The sequence below is a fragment of the Octodon degus genome, unplaced genomic scaffold (assembly GCF_000260255.1).
Source record: "Octodon degus isolate 3935 unplaced genomic scaffold, OctDeg1.0 scaffold00142, whole genome shotgun sequence".
NCBI lineage: Eukaryota > Metazoa > Chordata > Mammalia > Rodentia > Octodontidae > Octodon > Octodon degus.
Window position 1 is genome coordinate 2,496,629 of NW_004524718.1, and position 15,964 is coordinate 2,512,592.

The 15,964-nt window shown below is 35.8% G+C and overlaps 1 protein-coding gene across 1 annotated transcript in view; it reads left to right on the plus strand.

Moving 5' to 3' along the window:
- Positions 1-15,964, plus strand: part of Ndst4 (N-deacetylase and N-sulfotransferase 4) — a 358,303-nt gene that overhangs the window by 303,606 nt on the left and 38,733 nt on the right. Inside the window, exon 7 of the mRNA XM_004641792.1 lies at positions 9,571-9,753. Coding sequence (XP_004641849.1) covers positions 9,571-9,753 — 183 coding nt within the window. The remainder of the gene's footprint in view (positions 1-9,570; positions 9,754-15,964) is intronic.

Below are 15,964 nucleotides of genomic sequence, written 5' to 3' on the forward strand. Positions count from 1 at the left end.
TGCATTCTCTTAATGAATAGAATGATTTGTTCTAATGGTGTTTGTAAATAGGATCACAAGTCCGCATCTTGTACAGCAATTAACCACTAAGAATATATGCAGTGTATTATTTGTTGAAATTGTACTTCCGATTTGATTTGAAACTGTCTCATTGCTATCTGTTTATCAATAAAACTTTGAAAAAAAGGCAATTATGACATCCAAAATGTGAGTCCTGACTTGCCCACTAAAGAAAAACAAAACACAAATATATGCAATAACAGTTCCTTTGCAAACATGTGTTGCCTTTTAATGACTTAAGCCTCTATTAATGTACAAGAAAAATGGAAAATAGAGCTCCTGGTCACTGAAATATATCAGGAGCCTCCTGTTCTCAATTAGAACAGCTGCCCTATTTACTGCTGCTTTGACGAAGTCACTGCCCAACTTCTCTATTCAGTAAGATCCGTGTTTACACTCTAGTAGGGCTTGAATCAAAACAGTTCTGATTTGTTAATAATTCACTAACCAAATATTATGACTGAAAAACTGGGACACTAGTAAATAATCACATGCAGAATGGAACTTCTAAATAGCATTTAGTCTGATCACAGAAATGGAAAACACAAATAAAAAATGTAATCTAGCAATTCATCGTATCCTATTAAATGCCAGCTGTTTGGGGGTTGTAGGATGGAATGTTTTGTTTTGCTCATCACGTCTTTAGAAGTTAGGGAATAATTGGAAAGCAATTAAATCACTGTATATATTCTGCTGGGAAAGAAGTGCATGTTACTGAGGATACTTTTTTCCTTCAATAAATATTTGCTGTACACCTATTATGTGCCAGACATTGCACAAACCACTGAAGGTATAGCAGTGCGGAATAGTAGCAGTGTCCCTGTGTCCAAGGAAATTACATGTTGCTGTGGGAGGGACAGAACATACTGTAAGTCCCCAATGAATGTCTGCACTGTGTGTCAAGTGGTGCGGCACATGAAGGGCAGAGGGGTGGGTAGTTTGACTGAGAGTACAAGGGAGGGGCAAAGCAAGACATAAGCTCATTTGCATTACCCTTCCAAAACTACACACATCCCCCCTCCTTTTATTTTCACGTCCCCTTTTTTAAATGAAACAAAGAATTCCATTTGACAATTTCATCCTATATTGATTTGTAACTGCAGTGGTCAGTGGCATTTCTGATGCATAGAACTGAAACTTATTAAAGAATAGCATGAAATTACAAAAAGCTTCCTTATTAGGTATGAAAATACCTTTCACTCTGGTATACACGTGTTTAACATTTGTGATTCAACTAAGAACTATAATACCAAAGTCCATGGAATACTCAGATGATTTCAGAATAACAGAAAAAAAACATTTGCTTTCTCTACAAAAACACTATCATGAGATATAAATCAAATCATGTAAATGATATTTAATATGCAAATCACAATAGACTCCATTTTATCCATGGGAGTTGTATTCTAAGACTCTCACGGAAACCTCAGATAATATTAACCCTTTTCTATATTATGTTGCTTGTTACATAAGCATACCTATATAAATTCAAGTATAATTTATGAATTAATCACAGTATGAAAATAATAGCAATAACAAATAATTAGATTAATCAAAATAATATGCTTTAGTAAAACTTATTTGAAGTTTATGAATGCCTCACATCTGGAATTTTCCACTGAATATTCTTAAACTGTGGTTGACTGTTAGGTAATTTAACCCTGACAAAGAAAATCATACATAAGGGGACCCAGACTCACGGGGCTCCTAAATTTACTTTAATTGAAGGCACTTGATGGTAACTACCATACAGTGCTTTTCACTTACAAAACGTTTTTACATATCTCCAACTCCTTTAAACATCACAACAAACCTGTGAGGTCAGTTATTATTTGTTTAAGAGTAAAAAGACCTAAAATTGAGAGATGTTAGTTGGCACTGTAATACAGAACTGGTGTTCAAATCCACTCCTTTTGGGTTGGATTCCAGATGTAGAGGCTACATTGTTTCACTGTGAGGAAGCCAAAATATTCTGACTAGCAGGTGCAAGTCATGTTCTATATTTTCAGATTGACACAGTAGATAAATCTTGTGGGATTTTTAAAATTTTAAATAGAATACAAAAATAATAGATAGGAGATTAGAAATGATAAACAATTTCAAAACAACAAGATGATAGATATTCAACAGTGGTTGTCACATTGCACATTGTTGTCTTCAGTGTAGTTGCTCAGATTGCCAGATAAAAGCATGTAACATTGTTTAAAATAAAAATTTTAAGCATTAATCAATACCTTCAAGCAATCAATAGAAATTAGTACTATCATTGTAACTATGCTGTGTGTATGCGCACATAATTTTTCCTGTTTCTTTTCTCCTTTTTCTCATCCCAACTGTTCATTCCTTCTGAACAATTTCTTTTCCTTTTTCCATATCTATTTTCCTTTTCAGATTTTCTATATCTTTCACATTCTTATACTAGTAAGACAATATAACATTTATACACGTGGGTCTGATTTATTTCACTTATGAGTATAGCCTCTAGTTGTATTCATTTACCTATAAAACCCTCAAGTTTATCTTGCTTTATAGCTGAATAATACTCCACTGTATAAAAATATCACATCTTTTTTATCTATTCCTCAGATGATGGATGTGTGGGTTGTTCCTGAGGTTTAGCCATGACAAATTATGCTGCTAGAAACATGGATGCACATAAATTCTTCTGGGATATTTGATCAGTTTCCTGACTTTTTCAAACTCTGAATTCTTTCCATTAATGTGTTCCAAATTAAACCTAGAGGCTTAGCTTTTCACACACTCCAGAAAAGACTTCTTCGCTATCATCAAGGGTGCAAGATGTTAAAACCTCACCTAGAAAGAGTAATTAATTATAAATGCTTGTGGTGTGGCACATCTTACAGGAAACCACACTGAAAGTCACATGGAGAAGGACAAGAAAGAGAAGTCCCCTGAGCCGGGGATCAATAGCTGGATATAATTCTGAGTGGGGATTTAAATCCATGCACTGAACCATTTTTAGCAATCTTATTTTTCCTATCCATCTCATCTTTAGACAGATGATTTGATTTTGGAACTTTCCTTTGTCTCACTTCTTCTCCCTCCTCCTCCTCTCTCTCTCTTACTCCTTCCTTCTTGCCTTTCTCCATTTCCCTCTTCCCTCATTCCTATTTTCCTCCTGCCCGCCTTCTCCCCCTTTTTCTTTTCTTGTTCTTCTTCCCTGGCTCCCCATGCCTCCCTCCATTTAAGAGTAGCTTTCAGAGGAATACAGATTGTAAGATCTGTCTAAAGCAACAATATGTATTTATTTGAGATTGGAAAACTGAAGCTACTTTATGGCTCTCTGTCACTGCAGTTGCTAAGCCCTGATGTTTATTCCAAGGGCTGCAAGAGAAGCCAAATATTCCTAGGTGAAAGAATCTTTTCTCTCTTCAATATTTATTATCTTGAAGTGCCAAGAGTCAGTAGTCATCTGAAATGCATGGATATGTTTAGATAAAGAAATTGAAACAACAATTTTGTTTCCCCCATTTCCAAACTTGAAAAACATGTGACATTTTATATGATATTGAATAAATTTTAGAAAAAATCATACTGACAGTGTCAGTTACAATATGCTATTAGTAAAAATAAAGTCTGATAACTAAATAGAGTGATAGAAAAAAAGACAAAAAATAGAAGGAAATTTGCCAGGCATTTTACCAAATTTTGGCAGAACCATGATATATTGAATTGAGCATTGATTTTTTTGATACACAGTCCATAACTTATATTTTTGAAATCTGTATTTTATTGTTGTGAATGTTCCACAGGAGATCTACCTTTGCCACCCTTGTGGGCTACCCTGGGTGCTGGGTTTGCTAGCCCTCCTCTGACAGTTCACTGGGCCTCCTCCCCTGTTCTTGTCATTGACAGGAGAGTTTCTTAGTATCTATTCAAGCAATAAAGAAAAAATTAACATGAAACTACTTCATGAAGTTTTATAATTTAATTAACATTATTATTCAGCAGCATATGTTAAGAAAATATTAACTGTTAACCAATCATTCCAGTGTACATTTCATTTTTGAAAAGTAATATGGCTCATCTGAAAATAGACGACAAAGTAATGGCAAGCTTTAGATTGAGTGAAAGAATAACATATTGGCCTTGGTTAAAGTTTACAGATTTTTGGTATCTAAGAACATAGATGTAAACAGTTAGCAAGTTGTTGCTGATCAATTATGCCCTGTATAGTTAAATGAAGAAATAGTATTCCTACATTCAAATTGGTAATTTTGAGTATTGTCTTACAGTTTTTATGTAGTTCCAGCCATATCAAAATAAAAGAGTCAAATTGCTTTTTATATGAAAAGTATGCTGAGGCCCATCAGATGAACCATCAGGGATGCCTTCCCCTGCATTCATCTATCTTCCCATTTTATGGGAACTAAAAGCCTAATCAATAATTTAACAAGCTAATGGGCATATTGTTAAGTACAGTGGGCTCATTCTGAAAAGGGGCACACTGTCAGGGCGACAGAGGCAGAAATGGAACTGACTGCGAAACTTTCAATGCTCACCTTGAAAATGACCGTGTTCCTGCGCAAGCGCAGAGCAAGCTGCTCACCATGGGGTGGATCCTCCGGCTCAGCCCAGCCCAGCTCCGCTGTGTATTCATACTGCGTGTGTCCTGTGAGGCATAGATTTTGCAAATGATTTGGTTTTCAGCAATATAACACACCAAGCTAAATATTCAGATACTTAATGTGTATTTTAGCTAAAACTACAGACTTGAAAGGCAATTTTAGGTTCTAATCTAAAATCCTGCTTAATATATTCCATTTAATATATTCTTGCAATTTACAATCACATTACATTAGTCATGAAAATAGAAACAGCGAGGAAACTATTCTGGCATTGACAATAAAAGTATTTGAACTCAATGTAGAGAAAATGAGGCTTTTGATTTTCACTTCATTTTTCTTTCCCTTTTCTGCTATTTTGCTTACCAGTAACTTCATTCAAAAACCAAAAAGAAAATGTAATCAACAGCAACTGTGTTAACTTCAGGGAAAGACTGAAGGAGACCCATCTGTCCATGGTCATTTGCCAATGTCCTGTTTGTTGTACTGGCTGGGATTTTATCCTTAGAATTATCCCATAGAGTTTAACTATATTTACCTAATTTCCAATTATCAAGATTTATATATCACCTTTATAAGTTAACTAATATTTCTAAGACTTGTTTTTACTTTGGACTATAGGTGCCTCATCATATGGACCTCTTTAATAGGTTATATGTTTCCAAATTTGATGGAAATTTGATGGATTTGATGTATACAATGTCTGGAAATCAGGTTAATGAGCTACTTTGTGTTTCTAATGAATTACTCGCTTCTGAGAGTAGATGACAGTGTATGCTGTACGGTTAGAACAGATAAAAGGAAGAATTTAGAATGTCTTATGGTTGGTTGTAGCAGAGTGGAGGGCCCTGAGAACTGAGGGAGGAGCACAAGTGGGAGTGACAAGGACCAGGTAGAGGCAGCCAGGGGAAGCTTGCTGGCAGAGGTAAGGCCACCCAGACCCTTCGAAGGCCACTGCAGTCAGCTTGATGACATTAGCACTTGGTATCTCCCTCTCAATGCACTCTGTTCACAAGATGTCCTTGCCTGTCTTTCTATAAGAAAGTCAACTTTGCTAACTCAATCTATGCGTATCTCTGAGCTGCGCTATTTCGAGGTCCAGTGAGTTGCATGTGTGAGCAATTTGCTCCCGTTCAGCACAGTCATATTTTCTCCATAAGATACTTTGGGGAATATTGAGCAGAAGTACATGATAAGAAAATAACAATGAGAATAAGTAAACCAAGGACAGGGCAAGGAAAGAAGCATGTACCTTCATGGGGGAAAATTAACTCTATACTGTAGTTCATGAAAAAGTAACTATCTGCTATTGTTTCAGGTGCACATCCTGTGATTTCTCTTTTTTGGGCCTCAAACCACATCTATTCTTAATGTGTCTCCCATGCTCTCTGAAACAGGTTTTTATTTTAAACAATCCATTTACCCAGAAATATTAAAACTAAAATGCTCTGTCTGCACAATAGATGCTTTTAGCAAGTCAGATACACAGTTAAGCTGTGCTTGCAGGATTGTTTTCTTTAAAGTGCAGTCAATTGACCATCTAGCAGCACTAATTTGTTTCTACCCAGTAAGGCATGTGCACATGCTGCCCCATACAGCAGCGCCTGCAACGGCACTGGCCAGGCTGCTCGCGCCTGTCCTCAGCAAAGGGAAATTGAAATGCTGCAGCAGCCTCGCCTGGGAAGCACACAACACCTCCAGACAAGGCTTTCTCCCAAAGGCAGATGTTACCATTTGCCCTGCATAAAGTTTTATACTTTCCTCGTAAAACAAGGCTTATTCTCCTAAGACAAACTTTGAAAAATTACCTCCAACTAGTCTGCTGCAAAAATCTATTAATGCCAACATATTAATACCCTAATGAAACAATAATGTACCTATAATATTCATATAATCTTTACACTCTCAAATTAAATTTTTATCTATAATTTTGTCAATCTTGAAACACTCAGAGATGCTTCTATCTTAAAATAATAATGTTACAGGTCAGGTGGTAGATTTCTGGGGTGTTATTATCTTTCCTCTGGCACTTAGGGTGTTGCCTGGTTGGTTTTTTTTTTCATAATAATCGTGGGGAACTGTAATTATCTTGATGCACACTACTTACACTGTCTTATTTCCTAATTTACAGTAGCAACATGAGATAATGTGTACTTATTGAGATCAAATGCATATTATTTTGTGATGATTTTGAAGAAGTTCTCATGACAACAATTGCAATTATATGGTCACCAACTGTTGATACTGAGTTATGTTCTAAAAACGCTGTAATTAAGTCTGCACATGAGGACACTTCCTATCTGAGATAAAAGAGTGTACAAACAAGACATTAACCAAGGAATACAATCGGTGGCATAGATACCCTGAGCTTTTGTGAATGAATCTCAAGGAAGAGCGTTATGTCAACATTTGAGAGAGTTTCAATTTCTACTTAAACAAGACTTATAACAAATATTATTGAAAGCAGTCTTTTATTTTTAAATTACAAAGCTTTAAATATATCCATAAAAATGGACAACGAGTATAAGAGCAATCATAAGCTCTTCAATGATAAATATTCAGTCTATTACTGGTATTTTTTCAAACACTATTACTGTTTAATGTAATTTTTCATTTAAAATTCCAAAATTAATTTAACTTTTATCATTCTCTTTCAAAAGAAATATAAATACTATAAATGAGCAATATAATGAGCCCATAGTTTTCCTACTGTACTCTATAGAGTGTGTTCATCTTTCTTAAGGAAGAATATGAATGTAAAACTCTACATAAAAGTTTTGGGTCAGCACATACTAGGAACTGGATTAGGAAATCTGACTTCTTCCGTTTGAATCCTTGTGAGTCACTGACTACTCATGCGCTTACGCAGGTTACTCAACACTTGTGAAGCGGTTTCTTCTGTAAAGAGAACAACAACACCTACCTCCTACTAGCACCATGAGCGTTTAATTATCTTTTTATGAAATGCTTGAATCAAGCCTGGCATGTAGTAAGCACCATATAACTGTTAGGTATCATTGCAATTTAGAGGGCGACGTTCCAAGCTTTCTGCCTCTGTCCTTTCAACCATGGGGAGGGCTGGCTCATAATTTAATAATTTTTAAATTAAGTTTATTGGTACATTGTAGCTATACATAACAGTCATATGCATTGTAGGGAATTTCTACCTATAGGTGATATATTTCTATTCGGCTGTTTTTCCCAGTTCCTCCTCCACCCTTCCTCGCATATTCCCTTTTTCTTTACAGAGCTTTGTTTGCATTTTATCCTTTTTCCACTCTTTGTTTTCCTTCCCCTTTCTACACCCTGCTTTCCTTTCCTTTTGCACAATCTCTTCCTATTTCCCGATATCTGTTGTAAGTTTTGGTCCTTATCCACCCTTTCAGTTTCTCGCAACAGAAAGACAACACAACACATGCAGAATTTTAATAACTTTTCCTCACAATCCTTTTCAGTATGGTTGTATGATACACAGAAAGACAATGTCTTTTCTAAAATCAAAGGGCATTCCCACAATGAACCTGGTATCGCTAACTTGTATTGTCTTGTCAGAGTATTTTTTATTAACTTGTGGCATATGGTAAATGTTTTTAAGGTAAAGGCTTCTTCTCTGGGCATTTCCAGTTATCTGATGACAATCTTGGGAACAAAAGCTCTGGAGTGGAATGTTTCCTGTGTGACTGCTGTTCTAAGCAGGTTGTGAGGAAAATGATATTAAAATAGTTGCTGCACACTTTTATTTCAAAGTAATCCAAATTTCCACATCATGCAACATAATCACATAAAAAAATAAAAGCATAAGGGTGCATCCACATAAAATAATAGCCAAGCGACATCTGACTTGACCTCAATGTTACCTTACTAGGTTTCAAATGTTATATTTGTTCTTATATTATTATTCATAACATTATTTTACTCTTACTTTATTAATAAAGTTAATAAAGTATTCTATTTTAATACTTGGGTTACTCTGAAATGTTTGTAGATTTGTGTAGCAAGTAGAAAATGAATTCAAAATGTTTATATTTCAAAATTGTAAGAGATTTAAGATCAAATTCAAAACATTGTTAGCAATATCAGGAGGCTGTATGTTGTTATAATCATTGTTATTGGTAATGATGAACTCTTCCTTTACAAGTTGTATAAAGTAATCTTTGCAACGTAGGTGAAGATGAATTCTTTTTTCCTTATTATTTAATTCCTGCTTCATCACCACAGTACTCTAATTTTGGCAATCACTTTCAAAGCTTTGGCAGAGCAACCTAGATTTCACTTTTCTGTAGTCTTTGATACTGAAAGAACAACATGGAAATGCTGTAATTTTAGATTTAATATTGAGATATTAAAAGTTGTAAAAAGATTAATGAGCATGGAGAATTTATGGGACAATAGACATGTTTCTCTACAAATGCTGGTAGCTTTTAAAATATTCTTGCTTTTTTAATAAATATATCAAAACAAAAAGTATGTAAGTTAGTTGGGACCTGTATGATGTTTTGATACACTGAATACCTTAAATCTAGTTAAACATTTCTATCTCCTTAAAGGTTTATCGTTTCTTCATAGATAGGGTTAAAAATCATTTATTGAATTAAAAAAAATTTTATGAGACCACAAAGAAAGAGATGTTCTCAAATCTGATCCCACTCCAACCTGCATTTACATCTGCATCAGAAAAAAGCTGGGAGCTCTGCGTACTATCAAAACTTCTTTAATTCGGACTCTTCACTAATCCAGTGTCGATGTCAACTTCAAGAGTAGGTGTGCTTGCTATTTTAATTTCAAGTTTCACTGTGTGGTTCGGCACCTTTAAATAACTGAATTGTACAGTTCCAAAGTTAGATAAGGTGCTCCCTGGAGTTTATGCTGCCACTTTTAAGCTTAAGTGTATGCTGTTGTGTGGTCATTTTTATCTGTCTTTCAGATCAGCATTTTCATGACTCATTTATCTAACTATGGGAATGACCGCCTAGGGTTATACACCTTTGTGAACTTGGCCAACTTTGTGCACAGCTGGACCAACCTGCGTCTTCAAACTCTTCCTCCAGTGCAACTGGCCCACAAGTACTTTGAGCTCTTTCCTGAGCAAAGAGACCCTCTCTGGCAGGTAATATTCAAATCCTCTCCTACAGTAGAGGGGTGGAAACCAGCAGCTTGGCAGTGTCTAATTTGTGCTAGCAGCCCTGATGGTTACACTAAAACTAACATTTAATCAAATGGCTCTTTACCCAATAGAATCATTCTCTTCTTAGACAATATTCTTATTTATGAATTAAGTGTTGGCAATTTTTGTTTCTTTTCCTGGATTTTTGTTTGTTTGTATTGCAAATTTTGCATTAAGGTTATCATTTTATTGGTTGTGTTCTCTCTAGGTTAATAACTTTCATTTGTTTATGATATAAGCAGTGACTAGCAATAAAATATTTTGGTTGTCTGAGGAGAAAGAAACCAAGACCTAGTATAAATGAGATTCTCATATGCATATATGCAGCATGATACGTTGGATAAAAAAGAAAGATCTATCTCATGCCCATACAGATTTAGTGGCTCTTCAAATTATTTTCCCTTTTCTTTAAACATAGCTAATTTCTCACCAACAGTAGACCTACTGGTAAAAGAGACACTTGTCAGCTTTAAGATTCCTTTTGGGAATCATTCAGCTTCATGTGGGGCCACTCAGCTTGCATGCATCAACTGTAAACTATCTACTGCTTAGCGGTTATCTAGCAAGATGCTGCCACCCACTTCCTCAGTTCTTCATGCATCAGATTACATCGATCTACACAATCAATAAGCTTCCTGCAGAAAGCAGATCAGATGTTCTCCCACTAATCAGCCAGCAGAAAAGTAGCATCATCATTTTTTTGTTGTAGTTTTTTGGGTTTTTCTTTCTTTTTTTTTTTTTGCTGAACCAGGGGTTGAACTCAGGCCCTTGTGCTTGCCAGGCAAGCGCTTATTCTACTGAGCCACCTCCCTGGCCCCCAGTAGCATCATCATTAATGAGAAATTACTGTGGAATGGACTTCTTTTTAACCATCTTCTGTTCCTTTCCTCAAAATACTGGTTTTCCTTTATTCCATAAGTCATGTAACCTATCACTCTTTCATGGCTAGGAAATTATCCAACATATATTTAAAAAAAAAAAAAACTGTTGTGTATAAGAAAAGCTAGTTGTTCTAGGGCATGCACAGAAAAATAAAATACTATATTTTCTCTCAAAATTAGTGGAGCTTTTCCTCCTTGTTCTTTTTCAATATCACATGCTTTAAACTTGATTTCTATTGAAGAGCCTGCAAGCAGGCGGAGGGACAAGGGTTTGATCCCCAGGTCTGTCACACTGGCCTTGCCCCCAGGGGTGCTCTGAATCAGCAATTGAGACCCTAACACCCTGTAGACCCTTCCCTAAAATACAAAAAAAAAAAGATTGCTGTGGTAAGTCAGGCCCCTCTCTGGGGATTGACTCAGCAGCTCTGCTGTGTTTACAGTTATCTTGCATTCTACTTCTTTTGCCTTTTGCTAGCACTGCTCGGAGCCCATCATGCTTGGTATACAGCTGACACAGATGCACAGTAGAAATGTAAACAGTGTGAATACATAGAATGATTGCATGGGGGTTGGATTTTATTAAAGCAAGACGCGATGTCCCTAAATGGTGGAGGCATACATTCCTTCATTAAGTTGATGACGCATTCACAGTAAACCAATTCTTTTCTCATATATTTATAAATATATGAGATACCTATCATTTATGGTGCAGTGGTAACAAAACGTAGCCAAATAAACAAATCACACTGTGTATTGACATATACAGGGTCAGTTAATGGCTTCAAATTCTATTCTTTCTCTTCCCTTTAAGAATACATTTTATAGGGCCAAAGAGATGGCTCAGTAGAATAAGCACTTGCCTAGCAAACACAAGGGCCTAAGTTCAATGCCTGGTTCCACACACACACACACACACACACACACACACACACAAAAGAACAACAACAACAAAAAGAACATGTTTTTCTTTCTTTCTTTCTTTCTTTCTTCTTTCTTTCTTTCTTTCTTTCTTTCTTTCTTTTTTTGTGACAAATGGGGGCCTGAGTTCAATCCCTGGTTCTGCCAAATAAATAAAATAAAAATGAGGAAAAGTCCTTTCTGATACTATTGGCATTTTAAAATAAATAATTTTATGTATTAGTATTATTTAAATGTTGTTGACACTATCTTCTTTTTTAAAGAGTGATTATAAACAAAGACATGCCAATTCAACATGATTTGGTCAACTTGATTATTCTAATCTGATTAAAAATTTATTAAATATAAAATTATCAGATATTGTGGCAATTTAAGATGTCCATGCAAATTATTAATAGACAATTGGGTGGGACTAGAAAAGTGGCTGAATACCATAATAGTTACATAATAGTTACCTAGCATGTGCAAAGCTCTGGGTTTGATCTCTAGAACAGGGAAACAAGGGCCCAGGGAGATAGCTCAGTAGAATAAGTGCTTACCTGGCAAGTACAAGAGTTCAATTATTGGTTCCACCAAAAAAAAAAAAAAAAAAAAGAAGAAGAAGAAAAAGAACATGGAAACAAAAGCAAAAAATAAGATAATCTTTAAAGAACTGTGTCATTCTGGAAAGTCTAAGAAATACGTATATATGTATATGCATACAAAGAAAACTTAGAAATGCTGACTATTTTAAGTTTGAATAGCAAGATAAAGGAAAATTCCTAGGAAATTCTCAATACAATTTTTCTTGCAGTAAATTAAGAATTAAATAAGTAATGAATTCGTTAACAAATGATCAGAAATATTCACAGAATTCAAGGATTTTATGCTAAATGTTGTTCCAGATATTTAGATGTGTAAACCTAGACTTGTTTAATATGTATTTCCAAAACACAGTCCATTGTTAGTTTTTAAGATCCACTCAAGATTAAGTTTTTTTAACTGAACAACTCCTTTTATTATCATGTGATTTCTATTCTTTTAACTAAAAGATTAAACAAAATTGCAGATATTTTCCACTAAATGAAGTGTCACATATTCTCCAGTGTATTTGAGAAGGAAAACAAGGAGTAGATAACTTAAGAATATTTAATATTTAAATTCAACTGGGAATTATTCAGGAGCATGAGATTTTGAGAGCAGTTGACTTATTACAGCAAATTTGATAAACTTGGCCAATTATAAATGATATTCAAAAAACTGTAAGTGGTAAATAACAATAAATTGCATAATACTTTTTGAGTTCTCTTTCCTGGTAATTTCTTCTTTTATATTTACATCTATGATAACAAACCAAAAAGCTGTAGCATTACCATTATTTACTTTAATCAGTATGAATTTAATTCTCTAAAGATATATGTGTGAAGAGCCAGCCAGGTAGCTCAGCAGATTAAAGCACCTCCTTAAGCAGACACAAGGATTAGGGTTTGATCCTCACTGTGCCTGCCAGGCCTGCCCCTGGGGAGAACTGGAGGGTGAATGAGACTGGCTGTAGTGGTGCACGCCTATAATCTCAGCACCTGGGAGACTGAAAACAGGAGGATCACTATAAGTCCAATCTGTACAGTGAGAACCCTGTAGACACTGTACTAAATTCATTTTTTGAAAAACAAAAGTATTTGAAAAGCTAGTGTTAATTGTAAACGTTTTGCAACCTATTCATTAGGACTCTGTAATGTTAAATAATTTTATGTCTCTGTCATTGTTATGTATTGCCAAAATGAAACATGAGGGTACTTTTTGAATTTATGAGCATGACTTCTTGCTTAGTATATTTTATTTCTAAAATGATTCACCCATTATTTTTCTTTAGATTTTTCAATTCACACTTTTTTATTACTACAAATAGAAAGATAAAGTGCAAAATGCTAATCTTCACATCTATTTAATTTCCTTTTGGTTTCTCATGTAAATTTTCATTAGCACCAACTACCATACATGAGGCTGTTTTGTCACCTAATTAAGACGTGCAATATGCATGTCTGCCAATGGGCAGCCTGGTAAGCAGGCACGAAATGCACTGTGCTTCTGTCTCCTGGGACACTGGCTCTTCTAAGGCTGATTAATAGATGGCTGTGGACATCGTGGGCCGCAGTCCCAGACTGTATCTGCACCACTTCAGTCCCTACCGTGTGGGAGCCTTAAAATTACACTCCTAGGTGCTTAGTAATGCATATATTTTATAAGATTAATAGGATAATCACTATAAAACATGGAAGAATAGTTTCTCTTTCTTTTAACTTCCATTATAGGAACCAAACCCACAACACGGAGGTAGTTGGAAGGTCAGATTCTTTCAGAGTCCTTAATCGATGCTTTTAAGCTCTCGGGCTGTCAGGTTAGCTCTGTCTCAATCTTCACGCAGTCACTCCAGAGCCTCACTATCAACAAACATGTCGAGCATGATGAGGCTCCCTGCCTGCCTGCCTGTGCGACCAGGGGAATGCTCAAAGAGCTGCCATTCCTCGCTACCTGTGCTGCTGACTCTAGGGTTAACAGAAGCAGGCAAGTAAGTCACAATATGCTAAACTTAGGTGCTTGGCACCTTTGTTGATTCTCGCTGTCAAAGCATCCAGTTCTTGCTAAAAATGATGAGATCTGAATGTCTATGACATAAACAAATCACGAAATCTAATGGTGTATGCTCTGTAGGTTCTATTAATGTGTCCCTTGAAGCAATGAATGAAGGAGCCTGCACTGAAAACTATGCGATCTAAGAATCACAGAAGTTGGGGACATCTAGCCTGATCTATTCATTTTAGAAAAGAAATGGTGACATCTGGTGAGGCACTCCAAGTCACGGGCTTATTAGAGATAAACCAGGACTAGCTTTTATTGCTCCTGCTCCACTGCAGTTTCAATGATAACGTGGTGGAAATTTTACACTTAGAAAAACAAATCTACTTCCACAATGGAATCTCTCTTTACAGTGACATTTCAGGGATAACTCCATTTAGTGTGTTCAGTTTAAATTTATTCAACTTACACTTCTAACAACATAGCATAATACGTAGAAAGGTCTTTGTGGAACTTAGAGACCATGAAAAGACCATTGCAGCCCTATATTAACAATATGATGTTGTAAATTTACTATATTTATTCTTCACTTTACCTCCTCACACTACTGTACACTCATTAGTAAGTCTACAACTTCATTTGCTATGCAGTGCTGCAGATTTTTGTCCATGTCAAATATACCACCTCATACATATCTTAAGGGGTGATACTATGTCATAACCCTGATCCTAACTTAGCCCAATAATCTCTCATTAAAATATCAAGACAGAATAATCAAAAGCAGAGATGTAAAACAAACAATAGGAACCTCACACCATTTCCTAGAGAAGACTCGGATATAATAGGAAACAACCTAAAGAACAAGTTAAGAACGTCAGAGTGGGGGCTGGTGAGATGGCTCAGTGGTCTAAAGCACCTACTTAAAACAAACTTAGCAAAGCACAGGGACCACGGTTCAATCCCCAGCACCACATGCCAGCCAGCCCCGCCCCCTGGTGGGCTGAGCTGGCCACACACACACATACATAAATAAATAAATTAAAAAAAAAAAAAAAGAACGTCAGAGTGCTTTGAAAGATGCCAGTGTAATTTGGATTTGATTGGCAATATGGAGTGACCAGCAATACATCCTGAAGATGAAAATGAACTAACAAAAGGAGAATAGTGGTCAATAAGAAGCCTTCATGTCAGATAAGGGAAGAGGCGAAGTTAGAAAAGAAATCTACCTATGAAGCAGGAAGCCCTGCCCTACTTTGTGGTCCTTAAGAGTAGAATCCCCAAAAGATGTTTGGCGGGATTTTCTATAGGTGAGGCTGAGACTAAGAAAGGTTGTCTGTGAATTATCAACCCCATATGGAAAAATGGAATACTATATATAATTGTACATTTTTCACTATTATTCATTCCTTCTTACCCCTTCCCGTGAAATAGCAACCGTGACTTTTTATCACTCTGTAGGTGACAGTAGAGGACACATTTAATTATAATTCTAAATAGTTTTCCTAACTACAATGTAAGGTTATATATTATTATATTTTATCTCTCCTTCTAATTCTACAATATCATGATTCTTAACTTTCTGGGAATACCTCTGAAATGTGGAAGTAACTCCTCATATTTTAGTTCTTTCATTTATAGTGAGGCATCTCACTGTTTTGCTTATCCAGGGCTGTCAGACATTGTGACATCCAAAAATGGTGACATAAGTTTTGGGTTTTCCATTTCCTGTCAGTCGTGCTCTTGTCAAGTGTCAAATCTGCCATCAGGAAAACCACTTGCTGATGTTCAGTCATGGAAAA